General features: G+C 37.3%; 2 protein-coding genes across 2 annotated transcripts in view; one reads left to right on the top strand and one right to left on the bottom strand.

Moving 5' to 3' along the window:
- The window catches only part of cacna2d3a (calcium channel, voltage-dependent, alpha 2/delta subunit 3a), a 290,790-nt gene that overhangs the window by 25,338 nt on the left and 240,446 nt on the right, over positions 1-25,006 (bottom strand). The window contains exons 26-30 of the mRNA XM_073818644.1: positions 23,473-23,550; positions 10,695-10,756; positions 5,865-5,909; positions 5,698-5,760; positions 5,068-5,138 (exon numbers count right to left, since the gene is read on the bottom strand). Coding sequence (XP_073674745.1) covers positions 5,068-5,138; positions 5,698-5,760; positions 5,865-5,909; positions 10,695-10,756; positions 23,473-23,550 — 319 coding nt within the window. The remainder of the gene's footprint in view (positions 1-5,067; positions 5,139-5,697; positions 5,761-5,864; positions 5,910-10,694; positions 10,757-23,472; positions 23,551-25,006) is intronic.
- Positions 13,321-23,090, top strand: lrtm1 (leucine rich repeats and transmembrane domains 1). Its single transcript, XM_073818643.1, has 3 exons — positions 13,321-13,661; positions 18,550-19,143; positions 20,592-23,090. Exons 1-3 carry the CDS (start codon positions 13,655-13,657, stop codon positions 21,068-21,070), a joined length of 1,080 nt encoding a protein of 359 aa, XP_073674744.1. The 5' UTR covers positions 13,321-13,654; the 3' UTR covers positions 21,071-23,090.

The following is a 25,006-nucleotide window of genomic DNA, read 5'->3' as shown; positions in this document are numbered from 1 at the left end:
GGATGGTACTGTCATAATGAGTCATAAAAGCTCCCTTAGTGCTGGTATGGCCATTCTTTTTTCAAAGTGTTTTCTACCTTTGTCTTATTAAGTGGAGGAGGTTATAGCAGGTAGATTAATTAAAGTTACAGCAAAATATGAAAGATATGCTCCTGTTATTGCAAGAGAAAGAATCCTTTTTTTTTTTTTTTTTCGAAAAATTAGCTAGTACACTAATGAGGTGTGATCCAGGGGATTTTCTTTTTTTAGCTGGAGATTTTAATTGTACAATTAATAATTTGGATCAAAATCATGTTGAACCACATATGGCTTCAAGAAATAAGCTTTCAAGTATTGTGGAAACTTTTGATTTAGCAGATGTATGGCGGGAGAAACATGGAAATTTTAGGCAATATTCCTGGGTTCATTACAGAGAAAATTATATTTCTATGGCCAGGATTGATAAAATATATGGATATAAACATCATTTACAGATTTTTAAATCATGTGCTATCACTCCAGTAAGTTTTTCAGATCATGCATTGGTTTGTGGGGTGTTTTTTTATTAATTCTTTAAGAGTAAAAAGTGCATACTGGCATTTTAATGTTTCTTTGTTAAACGATAATAATTTAAAAAAAAGTTTTATGTTTTTTTGGGAACAATGGAAAAGTAATGTTAAAAATTTTGAATCAATTCAACAGTGGTGGGATGTGGGGAAAGTTAATATTCAACAATTCTGTAAACAGTACACTCTAAATGCCTCCAGAAATATTGCTAAATTAATTGAAGATGTCTAATCTGATATAATAAAACTTCAATTATTAAGTGTTTCAACTCAAGATCAAAGCCTTATTGTCACAATCACCAGCTGGAGTGCCCGGCAGCCCCACTAGAGGGCACTCCAGTGTTTACCCTTTATGTTATGTGTTGTCTCAACCCACCATGCTTCACCCTTGTCTGTGTCATGTTTTCATTGGTTCCCCTGATCCTTGTGTCCGTTTCCCATTGGTTGTTTCTGTCATGTGACCCCTAGTGTTTGGTATAAAGCCCTCCCTTCCCCCTCTGTCTGTACTGATCGTTGTTTAGTGTTTAATCTTCCTTGTTTCTAGTTCCTGGTTCCCGTGTTTCTGTGTTTTTCGACCCCTGGACTGTTTTCTCGTTTTGACCTTTCGCCGCCTGCCCCGACCTTTGATTGTCTCTGGATTATTCTTTCGGATTTCCCTTGTTGTTCCTGTTTGCTGGTGTTCGACTCATGCCTGTCTTGACTACGTCTTTTAATAAAGCTTTGCACTTGGATCCACACGTCAGTCTCCAGAGCCCCATTGTTACACTTATACAAACTATAAAAAAGAAAAAGAATATTTTAGAAGAACTGCTTGGAATTAAGGGACAAGGATCACTAGTGAGATCACGTTTTCAGAATTTTAATGAAATGGATACACCAACTAGTTTTTTTTTTTTGGTCTGGAGAAAAAAATGGACAAAGTAGATTAATTCATTCATTGTGGGATAATAATGGAGATGTTTTGATAGAGCCTGCTGAAATACGGAGGAGAACTGTTGAATTTTATTCAGCTTTATATACCTCTGAGTATCAAGAAGATCCTAATATTGCACATAAGTTTTTTGAAGGTCTTCCAAAAGTGCCAGCTGAAATGAATGCGGTACTTGATCAGCCTTTGTCTTTGCCTGAACTGTACTCAGCTGTGATGAACATGGCCAGTGGTAAAGCTCCAGGAATTGATAGAATCCCCATAGAGTTTTATAAAACTTTTTGGAGCATATTGGGATCAGATCTGCTAGCAGTGTTCGATGAGGGTTTTGCTGAAGAGCGACTCCCGCTAAGCTGCAGAAGAGCAGTACTGACGTTGCTACCAAAAAAGGGTGATTTGAGAGATATTGCCAATTGGAGACCTGTCTCTTTGTTATGTGCAGAATACAAGGCTCTATCTAAAACATTAGCAAATAGGTTGAAGAATGCAATGAATTATGTGATACACAGTGATCAGTCCTATTGTGTTCCAGGGAGATCAATCTTTGATAACATATCTTTTATAAGAGATTTACTTCATACGTCTAACTTATTTGGTTTTAAATTTGGTCTTTTTTCAATGGATCAGGAGAAGGCTTTTGACCGAGTGGAACACAGTTATTTATGGAGTACAATGGAGGCTTTTAATTTTTCTTCAATTTTTATAAACATGGTTAAAGTTCTTTATGGGGGTATTGAGAGTGTGTTGAAAGTCAATGGTGGCTTAAGTGCATTTTTTCATGTAAATAGGGGGATAAGACAAGGTTGCTCCCTATCGGGTATGTTGTACACTCTCGCTATTGAACCTTCATTGAACAGATTTCGTAATGAGTTGGTGGGATTAAAAATTGATGATAATTTTACGTCTATGTGTACTTCTGCATATGCAGATGATGTTCTTGTTATTATTAAAAATCAAGGTGATGTCAACAAAATAACTTCAATAATATATGAATTTGGAGAAATTTCATCTGCTAAAGTTAATTGGAAAAAGAGTTCAGGTTTATTAGTAGGAGATTGGAGGGATGAAAAACCTCAATTACCAGGTGGTTTAAGTTGGATTAATGGAGGTTTTATATATTTAGGTGTTTATTTAGGGAATAATTTTATAGAAAAAAAAAATTGGAATGGAACGTTAGAAATGGTTGAAGGAAGATGGAAAAAAATGGAAGTGGCTTCACTCATGTATGTCCTATAGAGGTAGAGTTCTAATTATTAACAATTTAATAGCCTCCATATTGTGGCATAAGTTAGCAGTTTTAGAACCCCCAGTTGATTTGTTGACAAAAGTACAAAGAATGCTTGTTGATTTTTTTAGGACCAAATGCATTGGTTACCACAGAATATTTTATATTAATCAAAGGAATTTGGAGGTCAAGGATTGATTCATTTGGCAAGCAGGAAAGCTGCATTTAGAAAACAATTTGTGCAAAAGTTTTTATATGGTAAATTGGATACTCCATGGCGAGTGTTGTCTGGACGTATTTTTAAACATGTTGGAAATTTAGGTTTAAAACAATCAATATTTCTTCTGGATACTAATGTTTTGTATGTAAGAGGTTTTTTTCCTTTTTATTGTAGTGTGTTCAAAGCATGGAGTATTGTAGAAAAAAGAAAGACGTTAACAGAAAAATCCTCTTTGTTTTTAACTTGGATTTTTAAAAATGATGTTCGTTTTACTCTTTTTAATTCTGTTGGAGGAAAAACTGTATATTATTTTTGTGTTAAAGTGTTGAATAAAGAAAAATTAAAAAATAGGATTGATACACCATGGAGGAAATATTTAGAAGTAAAAGATGAGATCATGCCAGAATGGAAAACAATTTATAAGCCACCATTGTCAAAAAGGGTTGGAGATATTCAATGGAGGATACTGCATGGTATAATTGCAGTAAATGCTTTTGTGTCTATTTTAAACTCTGAAGTTACTGATATATGTCCTTTTTGTAACTATAGAGAGACTGTGTTTCATTGTTTTCTTAGATGTGAACGATTGATCTTTTTTTATTTATTTTTTATTTTTAAAGCATTGTTTGAGTTGTTGGGAGAAAATTTCTCTGATGTTTGTTTTATCTTTGGAGTGAAGATTAGGAAGAATAAGAAGAATGTTTGTACATTTTTTAATTATTTGTTGGGAAAAGCTAAAGTTGCAATTTATGTAACAAGAAAAAGAAAAATGGAACAAAATAATATTCTTGATGTTCTTGTTTTTTTAAATGTATAATGAGAGCTAGAATACATTTGGAATTTAATTATTATAGTTTAATGGATAATCTTGAAGGGTTTGTAGAAATTTGGAGCTTAGATGGAAAAAATATGTACTGGTTATTGGTGAAAGGTTGTCTTTTTCTGAGAAATTTCTGTAATATGTATTTTTTTAATAATGTGTATTTATTTTAATTTTTTTATGTAGACAAATTGTATTTGTCTTATTAGCCTTTTTTTTTTTTTTTAAAGGCATAATAAAGTGTTAAAATCAAAATATCTCTCTCTCTCAATTAATTTCCAGTTGAAATGAACACTGATTATTGGGTAATAAGGACTTCCTTGCACAATACTTTATCTTATGACCTCAAAATACTCTTACTAAACTAATACATTTTACGTTTGCATTACATGACCAACTCCATGTGTATGGCTTTTCTGACGTAGTGAATTTGCTGACCCCATACAGCATTGCACATGCAATACGGAGCACTTGGGTACAGTTCTGTGAAGCAAGAGTCACAATAAAAGAGCTTAAAGATTTGTAGAAGCAAGCTAAAATTGCATGTTTGCTTCAGCAAATGCATTTTTGTCTGACATTTGCTTTTGTTAACACTATTGGTTGGGTTAGGGGCAGCGTTTGGTTTGGTGTTGGTGGTATTATTTAATGTAATTATTTCAAATTTAATGAAACATTATCCTTTTACGGTCACTCTTGAGACATTAGATTTCAGAACTGCTGCAATATGCATAAAAACCAACATAATACATTGCCACATTCATATTTATCCTTTTAGGAAAAAAACTGAGTGCACTTTTAGTGCCACTCACAGGAAATTCCAACTTGAAATTGTCATGAAACATGCAATAAGCAACGTGTGCATTTGAATACTTACAAAAGTCAATAAACTTGTGGTTTAAACTGAATAAAACTCTTTAAAAATGATTCAAATCTTTACAATTCATTTATTACTATTTGTTCATGGTTCTGCAGTACCCAATCTAAAGTTAATCTCAACTTATTATTGATTGTTATCAATAAATGTTTAAATGCTCACTGCTCTGTTTATTTTATGAAACCTTGCTATATGTCGCTTCATGTAATAACCATAAAAAATACAAATCTTATTTACAAATCTTAGTTACAGCTCAGCTGACTGACTTAAAAACAGCTGTGTCCAGAACTGAGTTAGATCAGAAACTTTTGGATCAAAACATGAACAGTATGTTTTCAGTATGTCTTTTTGTAATGATGCATTTTCTGTACAAAACAACTGACAAAAATGGTCAACTATTCATACTCAAGAGAAACAATCTAATGTATTTTGTCTCATTCATCACATTGACATACCTCTTAAAAGAACCCATTGAAACCAGTTTGCCCATCACAGCTCCCTCTGCCTCTCCAAAGAACACACCAGTCTGAAAGAGACAGTCCCAGAGTAAATATCACAAGGATACTAATAACATGGTTCCCTTCCGGGAACTCGGCTGCGTCATACAACGCTATGGGGAACGCCATTGACGAGCCTCACTCTGAACGTAGTCTGCCAACCAATCAGATGACGGGAGTGACGTCACAGGCGGGGTGACGTAAGCAACCAGGAAGTATAAAGCACGTGCGTTTCAAGCCGGCATTAGCTTCCAGGAAAGAAGCGATGCACGGCAGGAGTGCGGGAATTATGGTCCATGACGCAGCGTCTCGTTCCCTCAGGGAACGAAGGTTACATACGTAACCTGAAACGATTCTGTCTAAGCAATTGACATAAACTCACACTCAAAAAAATAAAAAAAGTATTTTGTTCATTTTTTTCACATATTCACACATATGCACACAGTTTAGCTGTCAGAAGTGAAGTGGAAATTTTGATTAAAATTATTTTTGTATATATAGGAATAATATATTGACTATGCATTAATGAATAGTCAGGAAAGAACAGTATATAGTACAACTGCAGTTCTTGAGATAATTGTCCCTCACCAAAGACAGATCCTCAGCCACAATAATGAATCCATTGTTGTCAATGAGGTAACAGCTGATTTCCTATATAAAGTGGAGAAAGAAAAAGGGTGGAAAAATAACAAAAATATGAAAACAGTTGTACATTTTAAATACATTATAGTGAAAGAGTAAATGTTGACACTCACATCATTGTCACAGCTGATGGAACACTTCCCGTCAAGTGCTGCACACTGAAGGATGCAAAATAAGATTATTATTGAAGCAAACAACATTATAAAAAAATACATATTCTCCACATTTATAAATTTTTATATTAGTGTGTATAACAGCTTACACCCCCATTATCTGCAATATCTGCAACCAAATACTTTGTGTAGTTCTTTACACCTGATTCTCACTCCCAAGGCGTTAAAAACTAAAGCATGGTTAAGCACCTTGCTTATCACCTTTAAGACTAGGTGCTGCTATATTGATAAACTAGCAACTTACAAAAAGCAATCATTAGCCCTTGTAAAAATTGGAATATTTGTAAATATTAAATAAATTACTGTGACTGTACTGTATTAATTACTGTATCCACCTGCTATTATCCTGTATTTTATGTTGTCATTTTATACAGAGAAATGGTTGGGTTTGGGGGTAGGGATTGGGTTACGAGCACAAAAAGTATGAATAATAAAAATGTAAATACAAATATTGAGACTAGGAGTGACAAGTAAGTTGCTTCACTATACTTTTGGTTCTGATGCCTATGGAGTGAAAAAAAAAGTCATTCTTTTTTAGTGTTTAGCAGCACTGCGGTGGGTTTTGGGCCACTCCTCCTCAGCTCAGTGAGACTTGTCCACTTTCAAGCATTAACTGCACATTTCAGTTGAAGTATAGCCTTTGACTTGGTTATTCCAAAACTTATTTTGTCATTCCAAAAAAGTCTTCTGGTTTTTTAACCATTATGAGGTTGACTTGCTTGTATGTTTTGATCACAGTCATGCTGCATGATCCAGCCTTGCTTCAGCGACATTAAATGCATTATAACAGCGCTTCATGAAATGCATTGTTTGGATTTCACCAAACAACAGAACTTTTAACACTAAATGCCTATTGTATAACAATAAGTGCAAAAATACTAATACTAAAGTAATTTAAAAAAGTTTCCCATGAGAGGTAAACATAAATAAATAAAAGTAAATAAAATTTACAGTAAAAAAAAATGGCAGCTGTGGTTGTCAAAATTATACTATAAAAATATGGTAGCAACATTTGAGGTTTTACGGATTTATCTTAAATTTACATTTAAAAACTGTAATTTCATTAACTATATATTATGTTAATATACCTACTGAAATCAGTTTTGTACCTTTGTAATACACTGATAACCACCAAATGCAAGTGGTGATGAGAAAATCACATGATGAACTAAAACCCATCACAAGCAGCTTTTAAATACTAACATATAAACATTAATTTAATAACATTAGATGTAGCATACAACCATAATGCAAAAAAAAAAAAAATGTAATGCAGGGAATTCTGTGAATGTCAATTAATGCTTTCTCACTGTAACTTATACATCCTTTTTCACTTCCAAAACTGTATACCACTGTAAAATTACATGTTTTCACATTTCTGTCTATGTACATTGGTTTCTCCCATTGTCTCCCCTGTCGATCTGTTTGCTTTGGTTTAGCCCTCGTTATCGTCATTCCCTTCACCTGTCTTTGATTAATCAGCCACCCTTTATTAGTTTGCTCGTGTCTTCATTTCTCTGTCGATCTTTGATGTTGTGTGACACAGAGCCGCGAGCGACAGAGCTGTGGTCAAACGGAGCCACAGCGAGGAGTATCGCCGTTGAGCCGGAGCATATCACGTCCGACCAGGTGCGAGAGCTGGCTACAGCGCCCACGACGGAGTCCTACTTGGAACAAGAGAGGGCTATGGAGAGCCCTGTCCACTGCACCACCGCTGGGGGTGAGCTGGAACAAAACTCTGGGGACTTAATTGATTTCTATACTGAACTACCTGCCTGCCTGGACAGCCGTCAGTCTGAAGGTCTGGCTACGCGAGACTACAGAAAAACTCAGACATCTTCGTCAGGCCAAAGAGGATGCCAACAGAAAAGGGGATAGAGTCTTGTACAACCAGACCAGGAACACACTGAATAAAGAGATTAGAGTGGCTAAAAGGACCTATGCAAAAAGGTTAGAAGATCAGTTCACTTCAAATGATTCAAGTTCAGTGTGGAAAGGCCTGAAAAACATCACAAACTACAGGACACCACCCCCAAGCACTGAGGCGACTCAACGACTTGCTGAAGACCTGAATGAGTTTTATTGTAGATTCGAAACCCCCCACACCCGCTCTGACGATCTCTTCACACAACCATTACCACCTCCAGCAACCCCCCTCTCCCCCCCTCCTTCACTTCAGATCAGCGAAGATGAGGTGCGCCAGGTCTTCATGAAGAATAAAAGAATAAAGGCACTAGGCCTAGACGGTGTGACACCAGCCTGTCTGAAAACCTGCGCTGACGAGCTGGCCCCTATCTTTTCACAGATCTTCAACAGGTCTCTGAAGCTGTGGGAAGTCCCTGACTGCCTAAAACGCTCAACCATTATGCCTGTTCCAAAGAAATCCAAGATAACAGGACTTAATGACTACAGACCTGTGGCGCTAACATCTGTCGTCATGAAGTCGTTTGAAAAACTGGTTCTGGCTTATCTGAAGGACATCACCGGACCCTTACTGGACCCCCTGCAGTTTGCTTACCGAGCAAACAGGTCAGTGGATGATGCAGTGAACACTGGCTTGCACTTCATCCTGCAGCATCTGGACAGACCAGGGACTTATGTGAGGATCCTGTTTGTGGACTTCAGTTCGGCCTTCAACACCATCATTCCTTCACTCCTCCACACCAAACTAAACCAACTTTCTGTTCCTAGCCCTATCTGTCAATGGATCACCAGCTTTCTGACAGATAGGCAACAGCTGGTGAGACTGGGGAAATTCATGTCAAGCAGCTGCACTGGTGCCCCTCAAGGTTGTGTTCTCTCCCCACTGCTCTTCTCCATCTACACCAACGACTGCACCTCTAAAGACCCCTCTGTCAAGCTCCTGAATTTTGCAGACGACACCACGGTTATCGGCCTCATTCGGGATGGTGACAAGTCTGCCTACAAACAGGAGGTAAAAGAGCTGGCTGTCTGGTGCAGTCACAACAACCTGGAGCTGAACAAGCTCAAAACTGTCAAGATGATAGAGGACTTCAGGAGGAACCCCCCTGCACTTTCCTCACTCACCATCATGGATCATTGTGGCTACAGTGGAGACATTCAAGTTTCTGGGATGTTTCATCTCCCAGGACCTGAAGTGGGACACTCACATTGACTCCATTGTAAAAAAAGGCCCAACAAAGGTTGTACTTCCTTCGCAAGTTGCTAAGACAGTCCTACTCAGCTGTCATCGAGTCTGTTCTGTGCACATCAGTAACTGTCTGGTTTGGCTCAGCTACAAAATCAGACATCAGAAGATTGCAGAGAATGGTTCGGACTGCCCAGAGGATTATTGGTGCTCCCCTGCCCACCCTTCAAGAACTATATCATCCAGAGTGAGGAAAAGAGCTCAGAAAATCACTCTGGACCCCTCATATCCAAGCCATTCCCTCTTTGAACTCTTACCACCCGGCGCTACAGAGCCCCAAATATCAGGACTACCAGACGCATGAACAGTTTTTCCCCCAGGCAATCCACCTTATGAACAGTTACAATGTTCCTCCCATTGTGCAATAAAAATGTGTGGAATAATCTGACATCTATTACTACCACCTCCACCCTAATACATTCCTAACACATCCCTGCATTCCATCCTATCACCTATAGCACAACTGTACATACCACCTATTTATTTGTCAATTTATTTTTTGCAAATTATAATTATTATTTTCTATTTCTATTTTTTGTCTATTTGTGCTTACATATGTGTATTTTTCTTGTTCTCTTATTTTTATTGTCTGTGCGTTGTTGTCTCTGTGTACTGGAATCTAATAACACTGAAACAAATTCCTTGTTTGCGCAAGCATACTTGGCAATAAAGCTCTTTCTGATTCTGATTCTGCAACACCCGTAACAAATGTAATGTGTAATACAGTTTTTCACCTGATATAGTATGGGAACTTACCATTGATCAATTAATAGGTTTTTGCTGTAGTCTTTTACCGTTAATATCACAGTCTTTTTTTTTACAATGTAGGTTTAGATATAGGGTTGGGGGTAAGGGGATATAAAATAAAGCTTGAACAGTATAAAAAAAAATATTACACCTATAGAATGAACCCATAGTAATATGAATATCTGTGTGTGTGTGTGTGTGTGTGTGTGTGTGTGTGTGTGTGTGTGTATACCTGGTATTCATCACGTTGTGGGGACCAAATGTCCCCACAAGGATAGTAATACCAGTAGATTTTAACCTTGTGGGGACATTTCTTAGGTCCCCATGAGGAAACAGGCTTATAAATCATGCACAATGAGTTTTTTTGAGGAAGTAAAAGTGTGCACAATCTCCTGTGAGGGCTAGGTTTAGGTGTAGGGTAGGTGTAGGGCGATAGAAAATATGGTTTGTACAGTATGAAAACCATTATGCCTATGGAATGTCCCCATAAAACGTGTGTGTGTGTGTGTGTGTGTGTGTGTGTGTGTGTGTGTGTGTGTGTGTGTTTGTTTTTGTGACATATCAGGACACAAATTTGTGTAATAACATGGGTATGACATAGGTATTACAAGGAGAGGGTGACTTATGAGGACATTGCCCATGTCCCCACTTTTCAAAAGGCTTATAAATCATACAGAATACGTTTTTTTGAGAATGTAAAGATATGCACAGTCTCCTGTGAGGGCTAGGTTTAGGTGTAGGGAAGGTGTAGGGTGATGGCAAATATCGTTTGTACAGTATAAAAACCATTACGTCTATGGAATGTCCCCACAATTCACAAAAACAAACATGTGTGTGCGTGCACATGTGATTACCTGTCTGCTGGCAGTCCAGAACTTCCTCTGGAAGAACTCTAGTTTCATCTGAATACCCACAGCTGATGAAATATTAAAACAAACCATAGCATGTCAGTAAATATTTTGATTTTAATTTATTCACAAGCAAAATTAAAATGATAAATTGATTGATGAAGTTCCTTTCCGACTGGTTAACCACCTAGGTTGTTGGGAAATACTCCATAAACCAACCTGACTACATTACATGAGTATTAATATGTCACTGCCGAGTCTGGTAAACATTGCTGTAGAATTACATTGCTTGGTGAAAGGATTATTTATTGCTATCAATAAATTATTTTATGTTTGCTGCTGTGTTTATTTAATGAAACCTTACCATCTATATGTAGTAAGCATTTTATAAAAGTGTTATATACAACTCAGGTCACTGACTTAAAAACAACTGTGTCCAGAACTGATATTAGAAAGTGATTTCTAATTGCGTACTTCCGTGGGTCCTGTGCCAGCCTTGGCAAGTGCCACTGAGATGAATGGGAATGTCAACAGATAGCATTCTCTATACAACAGCTGAGCTTGGTGGGCCACACAAATCAACAGAGCCATGTTTTAAAAGCAAGCACCACATTAAATTAACCTACTAATGGATAACTTTTAAGTTATATAAGTTAGAATAATTGTCTCTGTACATGAGGATAACAAAAACACATGAACAAAAAATGTTTCATCCACCATTTTTAACAAGAAAAGTGTGTGAATGGGTAATGACTTTAGAAACTAGACAAGTCCTCTAGACAGAGTATATTGCCTCTGCACACTTTCCAAATGATTTAAACATTTTGGGAATTGTTCATGTTCATTTTAAAGTCATGTATTGATATGTAATGACTCATGTTGCCTGCCATTCTGTCAAAATGTTTGGCTAAAGATCACTCTTTTTATATGAGCTGTAAATCACTTCAGTTCAGTACGAGTTCTGCTCTTAAAATTATGTTCGAACTTGAGGATCAAAAACAGGGTAGAACATACACATGAATTGCAGCTTTTTTTACAAGACAGATTCACCACAAGGTCAGAACAGTTACATGAAAACACTCACACACACACCAATTTCCACTTGCACATCTAATGCAAATGTCAATGTAACACTAATAGCACCAATGATATCAGATCTGCCTACAGAGTAATATCTAAAAATACATGAGAGCTCATATCAGACCTATCAAGTGTAGTTTACTGTATGTTGCCAGAAACTGCTTGTTAATATTTTAAAAATGGGACCGAAAAGACATGGAAAGGTCAGTATGGTGAAGAACAAGAGAGAGTTCTACAAAGGAGCATCACTAAAAGCCAATAACAATCATCTGTAAATTACAACAACTTACAGAACATTAAACATGGCACACCAATAAAGACCTACAACAAGCTTTGATTTTAGACTTAAACTCTGATAGAAAAGTAGCAGAGTACTGGTTAAGGAGAGAGCAATTGTTTATTACTTGGACTACACTCTTAAAAATAAAGATGCTTTGAAAGGTTCTTCACTGAGATTTCCTAGAAAAAACATTTCTGGTTCCACAAAGAACCATTCAGTCAAAGGTTCTTTAAACAACCATCTCTTCTTACCATTTTATAATCTGAAGAACCTTCTTTCACCACAAAAAACTTTTTGTGAAACAAAAGGTTCATTCAAGACAAAAAAGATTCTTCTATGGCATCGTGAAGCACCTTTATTTTTAAGAGTGTATTAAGTGAAGGAACCCTTGGCTGCAAACACTACTAAGACAAGGGCATACTGACACAAGCGACACAACAGTGACAACAAATTTCCAGATATCAGCTAAATCTCTATAGTAAAGTAATTAGAAAAAAGTCTCCTCTGAGAGAAAAAAAAAAACATGCCCACAGCTTTCTAGAAACCATGTTACAAAACCTGAGACCTATTAGAAGAGAAGTGCTGCAGTTTGCGCTCCTGGTGTGATGTTCTATGCTGCTCCACTGGTTAATGCTGGCTGGTGTCAGTTTGGTTCTAGTTTATCTGGTGGACCAACACAGTCTTTTTGTGGTTGATTTTCTTGTTAACCTGCTAAAAGAATATTTGGGATACCAGCATGTGGCGATGAGTGGTGGATGTGCATTCAAAACTCAACGTCACTACATTTGATCATTTTAGGTCCAGAGCACACAGCAAAAATGAGTCCAGTCTTAAATTATCATAACAATAAATAAACATCATCAAATTGTTGTCAGTTCTTCAGTCTAAACTGTGAGTGAACTGAAGGGTGTGATTGCCAGTGTTTTATCCCAGAAACACTGAAGGGTGTGATTGCTTCTTAAGGACAGTGCACACAGCATAACATTTGGAAATGCAAAGGAGGTCAGTGCTTTCTGAAGGCAGTGTGCATGTGAGCAACACCGCGTGAGCTGGTGAAGGAGCTTCAGGCATGTGCGTGTGCATGTGTGTGTGTGTGTGTGTGTGTGTGTGTGTGTGAGTGAGGGAAACGAGAGAGATGCTAGGGCATGCTCTGCCAGTTCTCTGCCTGCGGACACTCAGTGATGTCAGAGCAGTTCAACAGAACACTGTGTGTGTGTGTGTGTGTGTGTGTGTGTGAGAGAGAGAGAGAGAGAGAGAGAGAGAGAGAGCGAGAGAGAGAGAGAGAGAGAGAGAGAGAGAGAGAGAGAGAGAGAGAGAGAGAGAGAGAGAGAGTCAGAGAGTGGCCCTTGACAATGAGAGTGTGTTTTTATTTGTGTGTGGGTATGTATGAGGCAATGGATATGAAGATGATACAGAGCAAAACATGAAGGTATTTGCATATATACACATATATAGAGAACGAAAGAGAGATAGAAAGAGGCACCGAAGAAGAAAATGACTGTCGTCCAGTAACACAAGTTCTTATTTCTGGGATTGTGAGCTTTAATCTGATCAAACATGCTGGACTAACACTGGACACGCTGACAGAAGGAACACTCTAGAAACCATGGAAGGTGAGTTTACACAACAGAGATATATTTAATAATTTAACAAGAGATAATCTTTGTGTTACTGGTCTACTTAACATTAAAAATGATCACTGGCATGACAAACTGTTCAGACAATCTATGTGTTAAAGAGTTGCCCATTAGTTTCTATGTACTGAAGTGCAGCAAAGCTTCTAAGAATTAACTCATCTTTTTTAGCAGCTGAACCCCTTAGACATAAAATATTTAAAGTTCCCTATGAGATTTTTCAATTTAGTGACACATTTGCATGGTCATGCTTCACTTGGTCGGTTAATAGTCACATGACATTTGATATTGTAAACAGATAACTGTTACATTTAAGAGTCTTCACACTCTTTACAATAACCCACTAACACATAATATACATCTTGTTCCATAATGCACATTAAACGTGCTTGCAGAGATGGAATTGGTGAGAAGCACCATTTACTGTAAACCAAGCTGCTCTGAAAACATGATATTATCAGCTGCATTCTGTAAATAAACACAGTGCCACTCACTCATCACTCTGAAACAGAAATTTTTTAGATCTACTTTCTTGAATCACAAACTTTTATTTACAATTATGATATTACGATATTTATACCTATTTCAGTTATTTTGATAAAAGTGTGCAGTCTCGTTTTTCATCAACTCACTTTTCATCAATTCATTATCAATTCACTAAAAACTATCTATCATCTATCTATCTATCTATCTATCTATCTATCTATCTATCTATCTATCTATCTATCTATCTATCTATCTGTCTGTCTGTCTGTCTGTCTGTCTGTCTGTCTGTCTGTCTGTCTGTCTGTCTGTCTGTCTGTCTGTCTGTCTATCCACACACACACACACACAGACACACACACACACACACACATACTCAATATGGCTGAAAATATGGAGAGAGGACAGCCCTGTTCTCATTAGTCTGATGTTGGTGTCCTTAATTTAGCAACCCTTCAGGTCAGTGAACAAATCCACTCCAAACACTGCACAAATGTTATATCTGTATAAGAAGATAAGCAAAATACAAATGCTCATTGGTTCTCATCAAACAGTGAGAGAGTTGGGGCTTTAAAGTGCCCCTATTATGCCATTTTAAAGGTAGTTAATATTGTTGTAATAGTCTCTTAAAACAGGTTTACATGTATGCAAGTTCAAAAAACACCTTAGTTTTCTCCAAAATTAGATTTATTTTTACCCCGTTTCTAAATGATTCGTAAACGACTCGTGTGAAGCAGTTCGAAGAATCAGTCTCTCTAAACCCCTCCTTTCAGTGAGCCCTCACTGCTGTGATTGGTCAGATGGTGCAGTCCTTTTGGATTGGTCTACCGCTTCAGCGCAAAACAAAACGCCCATTGGCATAACTGAATGACAGCTGCGGAGACCTGTCAATGCATAGAAAAGATAGCCTCGATTTTACTCTATCAATTAGAGCCGGAGTCTGGCGATGAAACTGTTGAAGTGTCACATCGACAAGAAACTGTTTTGCAAGCACGACCGGAGCAGGACGTTTCTCAGTGGGTGTCATATGTTAACTGTGGAAAGTGCTTGCAATTTGCTTTTGTAAGCTAACCGGGCACACCTCTACGTTGTGAACTTCAACATTGTACAATGCATAACACTGCGTTAAGCCATCGTTTATCATTATCATTACTTAAACTAATAAGGCAGACAGACAGTCAAGCTGCATCAATCACAATTTTTAGACTACATTGCACTCACAGCTGAACAACAGAACTACAGAAACGCAAGTTAGCCGGTTACCAAGACATGTGCGGGGTTGTTACACACCATAACATACACAAAGACGTATTTTGAACGATCGCTAGAAAATACAATTATTAATCATACTTACAGGTAGAAGTTCAGAGGAGCAAGCCGGTCCAAATAAACTGGGCACTGATCCATTTTTTAAAACCAAGCGTTTGGTGAATCTCGCGTTGTAACGTTACTCCCCAAGATCGGAAAAGCAGTCATCAGTAAAATGACGCGAACACAACACAAGATTGGAATTGTACTGCTGAGGTGTTGAAAAAAATTAATGTTAACCGCTCATTCTTGGTAGTTTCATCTTTCGGAAGGGCATATAAAACAAATTCACTGTCACAGCGCAGGGCGTCTTCTTGACATGATTCTTGACATGTGAAAATGGTAGGCCTACTGTTTGTGGGCGGGCAAGTTGTTCGCGAAATTGAATGTGGGCGGACATTACGCAAATGTGTAGCTCGTGACGTGTGGCCGTTACAGAAAAAAGATTCGAATTGCTGACGACTCGTTTAGGCGAATGTGAGCCGACTCTTTTTTTTGTTAGACAAAAACTTTATTTATAGTGCACTGTCGGCGTCACAACTTTGCAGATAGTTTATGTTCACATACAGCTACATGACACACTACATGAAATATCATATTTGAAAAGGCATAATAGGGGCACTTTAAAAAAAACATTTGTATTTAGTAAACCCCACAAAGGGTGACTATCACCATTTATGTGCCCTTAAAAAAGTACTTAGCTTCAGGTTGCTCTAGGGGGGTTGGCATTGTAGTAAGTGTCCAGTAAATCACTTTGTAAATGCATCAGCTGAAAGCCAGATATTTATTTTGTAGTCCAATAATTTCCCACGCTAAATCTGTTTCACTTCTCAATAACCCTCAGAAATTAAATTGTGTTTACAAATACAATATTAACTGTGACTTTGGGGAAGATGGCACAGTTATAACAAAAGAGCAGTTATAGATTCTGATATTGGCTTCACCAACATGCAGTCTCAGAAGCATCATTACTAATACTTGACATCCAAAACAATGAATGATTGTTGTCACACACAATACTAAAGACTGTAGTAGCTCCATAGATTGGCACAAATCAACAACTTGCACACATGGTCCACATGGCTTTGGCTTCTCACTAGATTTAAAGTGTTACCATATACAATATATATAAGAAGCTTCTGTGCCAAATCCGCAGTGCAAAAAATTATTTTATTATTTCAATTAGTGTAAATTATTAAAAGATGCATTTGTTCCCAAAAATGTCTGTGTAAGGCCCTGGTAAAAAATACATTAAAAAGTTTCTTTTCTTTTCTTTTTAAGTTTGTCTTACATGTTCACAGCTGCATGTCTGTAGATGTATTGGCAGTAGGATGTGTACTTGCTGCACTTGCTTTGCAGCAGCAGCAGCAGCAGTGTAGTAGATTTATTCCCCTGTGACCAAATACATTATTATTGTCATGTCCATTAACATTTCAATCTCTCCAAGAGTTGCCATATCAGAAATGCACTCTTTTTCTCACTCTCTATTTTTGCAAATAAAAATGTGAAAACACTATAAAGTTCCTAACCAAAATTAAGCTGTAATCACTGCAACTATTATACCAACTTCTGCAGATTAGCATGAATTAATACAAGGGAGCTATTTCTCTGCAAAGGTCAAAATACATTTTTATCCTAATCTCATTAAAAAAAAAAAAAAACAAAAAAAAAAAAAAAATCATAGTCCAAAGCTGTTTTCAATTTTAAACTCTGTATTATACATTCTCATTGCAGCAATTGCTGATCCAAGTTTAGATAGTTAGTAAAGATAGTGAGTAGATGAGTGAGTAGTGCTGGTGAGTAGTTCTGCAGCTTTTTATAAACAAAATCACTGCAGTGATTGCAAGTACAAATTACAACTGTTTCAAGTTGTTTTATATTTCCACTTGTTAAATTTCTCTTCCTGAGCTGTTAGATATATTTTATGTTCTTTTGTTGTTTAAATTGTACAGAACAAAGCTGGTAAAAGATGGGCACTGTTTCTCCTAGTGTACTCTCTATCATCAGTAGCTGCCTACAAAATATTACTGTTTTATATTGCTTTAAACACTTTAAACAGCCAATGCTGTTCCTTTAGAAGGGAAACAAGATGCTGCGTCTTGGTGTTGATGCTATGGGGAACGGCATCAGCATGACTGGTGTCTTAAAAACGTGTAAACACACACCAGTATTCATAGGCAGAAGGGATTTCATGACGTCACACACAGACACTTATGCTTTGCCAATTATCTGTGAGGTGACTGACAAGGCATATGTGGCAGGAGGATGCCTCACTCTGCAAAAGATAGCTAGCCAGCAAATCTTCACATATCCTCGCTTGTACAATCCTTCCACATTTGCATAATTGGAACGTGGGAAAGGAAAAATCCTGTCTAAATATGCCTTCTTCCAGATCTGAAAGAGATAGGCTCATCGTTCATGACCATTGATTGGGCCAATTACATCCAATAATTCCCTACACACAGGCTGACAGAAGGAGAGGGCCATTGATCACTGTATCCTCTTAAACAGATTACAAATTATATAGGTTAGCATCCACAATGCTGCAATAAACTTTCGCAAATTAGTTTGTTCTTAATAGTCACAGTTCCCACTACTTGAGTGCCACAAGGCTCCATTCTGAGTCCGATTTTACTTTCTGTAAATATGCTCCCTTTTCATTTCATTACAAGGTTTCATGACATGTTTATGGAGATGATACACAGCCTAATCATCCCAATGAAAGCAGTTAAGAGTTGAGATTTGTTATATATTATACATTGCTTTACATGAGTGTACTGCACTGCATGTGGATGACATTGAATGTACTATATATCCCACTTTAAATAGATTCCCAAATCAGGATTACTAGAGCTGTAAATGGGACTACACATTACAGTGTATGTTACCACCTACATAAAGAACCACAGGTAGCAGACAGTGCTGGGTCACTTTATGTGTTTTCGTTTGAATTGTGCGAGACTGGTTAATGTCTGATGATTGTGTCATCCTAATTAATATGCTGTTTGTGTAAGGCTTAGAATCAAGGCCAAATAAATGCAATGGTAATTTACTCCATTTTCCATCTCTTTACCAGGTGTGGTCTTTGCATTATCCAGCCTGTTATTGCTCCAGACAGTCTCCTCTTGCCCCAAGGAGTGCACGTGTGACACTCACAACAAAGTGGTGGACTGCCGGGGACGAGGATTATATGATATTCCACGAAAACTTCATCAAGACACCTTGGAGTTGTATCTCCAAAACAACCATCTTCGAGGCCTGGGCTCCATGTCCTTTCGAGAGACACCCCAACTTCAAATTCTGGACCTAGCAAACAATTCAATCTCAACGATTTCCCCCAGTGCCCTTTTGGGACTTAGAAGCTTAAAGGTCCTCAGCCTGGCCAATAACTCTATCCGGGAAGTGGATCGACGCCTTTTGGTTTCAATAAGAAATCTAACTATATTGGACTTGTCCATTAACACCATAGGTGGTCTACCTGGAGCTCTTGCTGACAGTTTTCACTTTCTGACCCATCTGTCACTCCATTACAATCGGCTAACTAAGTTGGACCGTATACACCTAGAGGCTCTTGGAAATCTTAAAGTTCTGCAGCTGAAGGGCAATCCTTGGAGATGTGACTGTCATCTGATAGGACTCAAACTATGGTTGGAGACATTTGCCTTCAAAGGTAACAAAATGGTCAAATCCTCAAAAGAGTGTTCACTCATTCCAAAAATAAATAAATATTACTACATAGCTTAAAATGATTTCTTACAAATTAATAATTCAGGTAAGAATCTTTCTAAATTATGACAATTCTGCTGAAATATATGTAGCAAAAAGTCAAGAGTAATTTCTCATTTCCTATCACAGAGAAAAAAAAACTCTATAGCCCTGTTCGTACGGTAATTTTTCTTATGTGGATGTCTGTAAAAATAAATCTGCATGGTCGCATGATCGTCTACTGTAAATAAAATCTCATATGCTTGGAATAATAAAAATAAATTAATATTTAATAATATCCTATTTATTATTTGATTATTCAAATGTATTTATTTAAATCTTCTTTAAAAATAGGAAAATAGAAGTGATATAGTTTAAATGTATTTTCACAGATTTCATCCTATAAACTTCAGCTGGGGATTTGGACACCAGTAGTGGGAGAAAAAAACAGACATTTTGTAAATGTCGAAAACTTGGCATATGTTATGCCCTATGTAAAGTTAAGCTTGAGTGTCCTGTCTTCCACTCTGCCAGTGGCATTCTTTTCTACGTAGGTGTGAATGAGTTAATCACGTATCTCACAATTGCATTGGCTGATGAGCTAAAGGACAGTTCTAATGCAGCTGGCAACCGGGAGCAGGCTCCAGATTTGGGCCGCACCTGTTGGAGCTCCATGGATTTTCCCTTTAGTCGACAGATCATGGGACATGTCTCTTTTGAACTGCAGTTGTAAGCAGCGATGGGCATGTATTTGAAATACAAAATACTCTAATTTATAAAATAATCTAATTTATTTTGCATTTAAGTACATTTAATCTTAGTATTTTTGTATTTTTTTTTAAATACATAAGGTACTTTACTAATCAACCTCCTTATTAGACTGCTGATTTCCTGCAGGGATGGGCAGTATTTCAAATACATGTATTTGCTGTTTATTCTTAATATATTTAATGCACAGATTCTGCCCCAAAAAAACCCCACATAATTACATCATATCTGTGTTTACTGGTTCATGACTGGGATGATGGAATTTATTTCCATGACCTTCAATTACCGTCAATATACACCTATTACACAAACAATTCTGCTAAAGCAAGACACAGTTTTGCTCAGTTTGGATAGTTCATGGCTTGCTCCATGTGAGGATAGAAAAATGTCCTGGTTACCAATCCTGAGCTTTACATAAAGGCTTTTTACATTAGTTAACCCTGTGTCATTCTAAACCCAAGGTAAACATAATTGAGGATTATCATTCTTCACATTTTACAGTACACTGCTCATAATTTTCCCAGGGTATTAACAATTAATCCTCGGTCTTGTTAACCCGGGGTTAAGCTGATTGTGCAAAGACATATAGTGAAGATGATCTTCATCTGTTAGCCATTTCAGCTTTATCATTTCTCTTGTTTTTAGGTGGAGTGGTCGACAGCGTCACATGCGTCCAGCCTCATCTCATGCTGGACCGAGACCTCCGGCATATTCCCTATGAGTTTTTCCACTCCTGCATGATCACCAGCTACAGCTACCTGTTCGCCAACATCCACTACCTGGACAACAAGCATCGCATGCTTAGTGGGCAGCTCCATCCAAGCCCCAGATCACCATCCGGGAGTGATTTCAGCCCCTCGGAAGAAGCGATACTTCCTGAGTGCGAAGCCAAACAGAGATCCCGGCCTGTGAATTACAGACGCGCCATAGCCACAGTGGTCATCACGGGAGTGATTTGTGGAATTGTTTGTTTAATGATGTTGGCAGCAGCTGTATATGGATGTGCATATGCAGCAATAACTGCCAAGTATCAAAGGGAGCTGAAGAAGAAAGCGAAAGAGGCGGATTCGGTAGAGGAACGGAAAAACATCCAAAGAGAGGAGAACAAGGAACCTCTAGAGTAATGTGAAGATCAGCATCACACGATGCAAATGAGGCACAAATACTCATCAAGGATACACTCCAGAGTATCCACATACTTCTGAGTTTCTGTTGTGTAAAAGTTCCTTCCTTCGTACTTGGCAGCCATATTAGCACTGGCCCTGGGGCAGCTATTTTCTAATTATCCAAATACAGCTCCTACCTGAAAGGGGAAAGACATAATTCTCCAAAACTGTCCATCGAGATTTCGTTTCAATAGTGCATTTTCTTTTTAGCTTAAATTAGGCTAGGACAGTCAAACAAATGCACATGCAAGTTCTAGAATAAAAACAACAGTCGATAAGTTGGCCAAAAAGGCAGTTGGCTCATTGTCAAGTCAAACAGTTATTCTGTTTTATAGGACAAGTGTGTAGATTTCCAACCAGTTTTGTATTGGTAGTATATGTAAATTAGCGATGTGTACATGTATTTTTTTCATGTTTCTCCATGTTACCTACACCTAGTACATATTGGGTGCACCAAAGTCCCTTTTCTCTGTTTTCTCTAGTCATAAAGCTTATCCAACACAATGCTACCAAATTGTAGCCAACTCACAGTTTATGGCCTACAACAGATTTCCTACTCCTTTGACGTCAAAGTCTTCCTTATCACACTACCCCACCCAAAAACTGAGGAGAGACTCCCGTAGTGCTGTTTACACCATAGCAGCTCTATGGATAAAGCAATATCAATGGCCACTGAGCTTTATGTGAACATATCAAATTTATGTTTTTAATCTATCCTGTATAACCTGTTTCCCCTTAAACAGGGGAAAGAGGTGTGTGAATGGCTGATGCTAATACAATTATTGCAATTCCGCTTGTGATGCAGAAGTAACGCAGAGCTGGTAAAAAGCAAGAAACTACACCAGTTTGAAGGGTTTATTTATAGTCTATTGCATATTTTGTGATCTTTAATTATAAAATATGATAAATTATGATGAACGGACTATCAGTCCTCTCAGTTTCCTATCAGTTCATAATTAGGTCTTGTAGACAGATCCTAATGTCATTGTGTCTAATGTCGTCATAATGTGTTCTATGAATATTGCATAAGCAGCCATGTAAATATACAGATACAGGGAATAAAGAGATTTTGAGCTCTTGAGAAATGAGATGACACGAAGGAAATGGTGATATAGATGGCCTATGATGGAATATACAAAATTACATAACATGCATATGAAGGGTTGGTCTGTCAGAAACGATCTATGTGTGTTATATAACAGAAGAGCACACAGCTAAGCAATAACTGGTCAGTTGTCAAAATATATTGTAGATTGGTAACCTTTACATGTCCTGTGGTGTGCAAAAACTAAAATAATTTTAAACATTGTGTTGTTCTTTTAATTATTCTTTTCAATTATTATCACCAAGTAATAATTATTCTTTTTTAATTATTATTACCGTATAACAGTTTAAGATAAAAGTGTTTTAGAAAGCACATTGGATAAAAAAAACATTGGTCACACCTTAGAACCATTTGATAACACTCAAGGAAAAATGGTACATTCATAAGTCACACCCACACACTGAAACAATTTAATTTTAATTAAATCACATTCAAGTTGAAATTATAGATAGAAATCCTGTAAACTGGCTTTACAAACACATCAAGGACACACGCACACACATATGCATACAAATGCCCCGGTTACACAAGAGTGTTCTGTCATCAGCATGTCAGGCTGCATTAGTGTGTGCTGCAATGTGCATATGAAACTGAGCAGTATCACATCTGAAGCACTGTATGCACATTATTTAAAAAAATATATACATAATAATTATTTTTAAAATCAAACCAACCAACACTTATTGAGCCAGAAAGCTCAATGTGTCATATCTGTGGTATATGTATGTGCCTGTATGATTTTTTTTTTTTTTTTTTTTTTGTTAAATGTGTTTATTAACGATTACCATTAAAGCATAAAAATGAAAAATGTATAAGATACTTCAAATTTAAAATATACAAAATAAACAACATTAAATACTGTATAGAGCTTGATTTTAGTTGTGTATGTCCGCTCCAGCAAAACAATGAATCATGCCCAGTAGAGGGTGAAAATCTGTCTGTTCTACTTCATTTCTCTGTCAGTTATAACATGAATCATTTGTGCATGAGCGTACGTCTATGTGTGTGTGTGAGTGTTCCTCCAGGCTTATGTTCAAGCAGACATTTTCTAATTTCCTCTCTGCATTATTCTATTTTCTTTTCATCCATTCCTACTGTTTGTCTAGTGTGTCTCTTTTTTCCTCACATGGACTATGTCTTTATCTCTCCATCTCACAATCCCTATCATATATAAACACTTCCAGTGCACAGAAACAACAAGATTCTGTAATATAAGCAGTGATGTTCATGCAAGGTTAGTGGGCAAGTGTGGTACCTGCAGCGATGGGCGACTCTCTCTCATCCAACAAGTGAATGGCGCTGCTGGCCAAAACCACACTCTTATTCTCAGTGCCTGAAACACAGAGATAAAGTTCATTTAAAACAAATAGTATAGAAGAGACCAGGCCAACACTTTCTGTTCCAATGTGCAGCTGTGTGTTTTTTGTGCTCTACTGATCCAAAGCACCTCAGTTGGGGGGTGGGGGGCATGTACATTTTCAACATATTTTTTTGACTCTGGAATAAAATTCATTTAACCATGAGTATAAAACCTTTAACCATGAGTAATCCCTAAAATCAGAGGAAATTAACAAGTGCCAAACACTTCACAAAAACTATAAACTGGTTCTTCATGTTGTTTCAGGGTCAACAAAGATGTTGTTCCAGGAACATGTCGCACTTGGTAAAAAAAAATCAGGTTTTGCCGTGCAGCCAGCTGTGCTGGAGAAAATGTGATAACCATAACCCGGAATCTGCTTGCAAATTGCTCTTGCGGTAGCCTCCTTTATGGCATAGGCTGATGCTGATTGATCCACTCAAATTGAACACAACTTTATGTGCTCTGCAGATGGTGCGCCCATGCTCTACAAATTAATTATCCATTAACGGTTTAAATAAATAAGTTTGTTAAGAAAACTGAGGGGGCACAAATTCTTTCTAAGGGGGCAATCCCTTTGTACTGATCTCAAGCTCTGACTTAATTTTCCCACATTTTAACCACATCAACCAACTACTGTTAAAGGAACAGTTCACCCAAAAATGAAAATTTGATGTTTATCTGCTTACCCTCAGGGCATCCAAGATGTAGGTGACTTTATTTCTTCAGTAGAACACAAACAAAGATTTTTAACTCAAACCGTTGCAATCTGTCTGTCATATAATGGCAGTCAAAAACATTCACAGACAAAACCAAATTAAACCCTGCGACTCGTGACGATACATTGAGGTCTTGAGACACATAACAATCGGTCTGTGCAAGAAACTCAACAGTATTTATTTAATTTACCTCTGATCCACCGCAATGTTCAACTGTATGTTCACAATAGCCGGTGCGTGACGCGTCAGCGTGATCTGGCAATGTAGTCGGTGAAAAGTCAACACTCCCAAATGAGTTTGCAAAAGGAAACGTAATCTTTTAGTTTTTTAATCGGTTGCCATCAGTAAAATGACAAATAATGGCCATTTTGAGAGGCCAATATGCACTATGTAAACAATGAGTGATGTATAAAAATCTTTGTGTTCTACTGAAAAAAGTCACTTATTTCTTGGATGCTCTGGGAGTAAGCAGATAAACATCAAATTTAAATTTTTGGGTGAACTATCCCTTTATATTTTTTTTGCAGTAATATCTTTAAGTCTATATTATGTGCCATTTGTGTATTTACCATGAATTGAGTTTGTTCTATCATTATCTGGAAAAGTAATGGATAATTTAAAATGCTGTCTGTCATTTTGACAGTTAACAAATTATATTTTATTATATAATTAGGTTTTGAAGCTCCAATTTGAAAACATGAGGAAAGAGACCT

The sequence above is a fragment of the Garra rufa genome, chromosome 15, assembly GCF_049309525.1.
Source record: "Garra rufa chromosome 15, GarRuf1.0, whole genome shotgun sequence".
NCBI lineage: Eukaryota > Metazoa > Chordata > Actinopteri > Cypriniformes > Cyprinidae > Garra > Garra rufa.
The sequence above is the reverse complement of the archived record's forward strand: the minus strand, read 5'-3'. Positions and strand labels throughout refer to the sequence as shown.

Bases quoted from the DNA above. Each gene is read 5' to 3' on its own strand.
- lrtm1 (XM_073818643.1), top strand. The intron at 19,144-20,591 runs GTAACAAAATGG...TCTTGTTTTTAG, and splicing joins GGAGACATTTGCCTTCAAAG to GTGGAGTGGTCGACAGCGTC.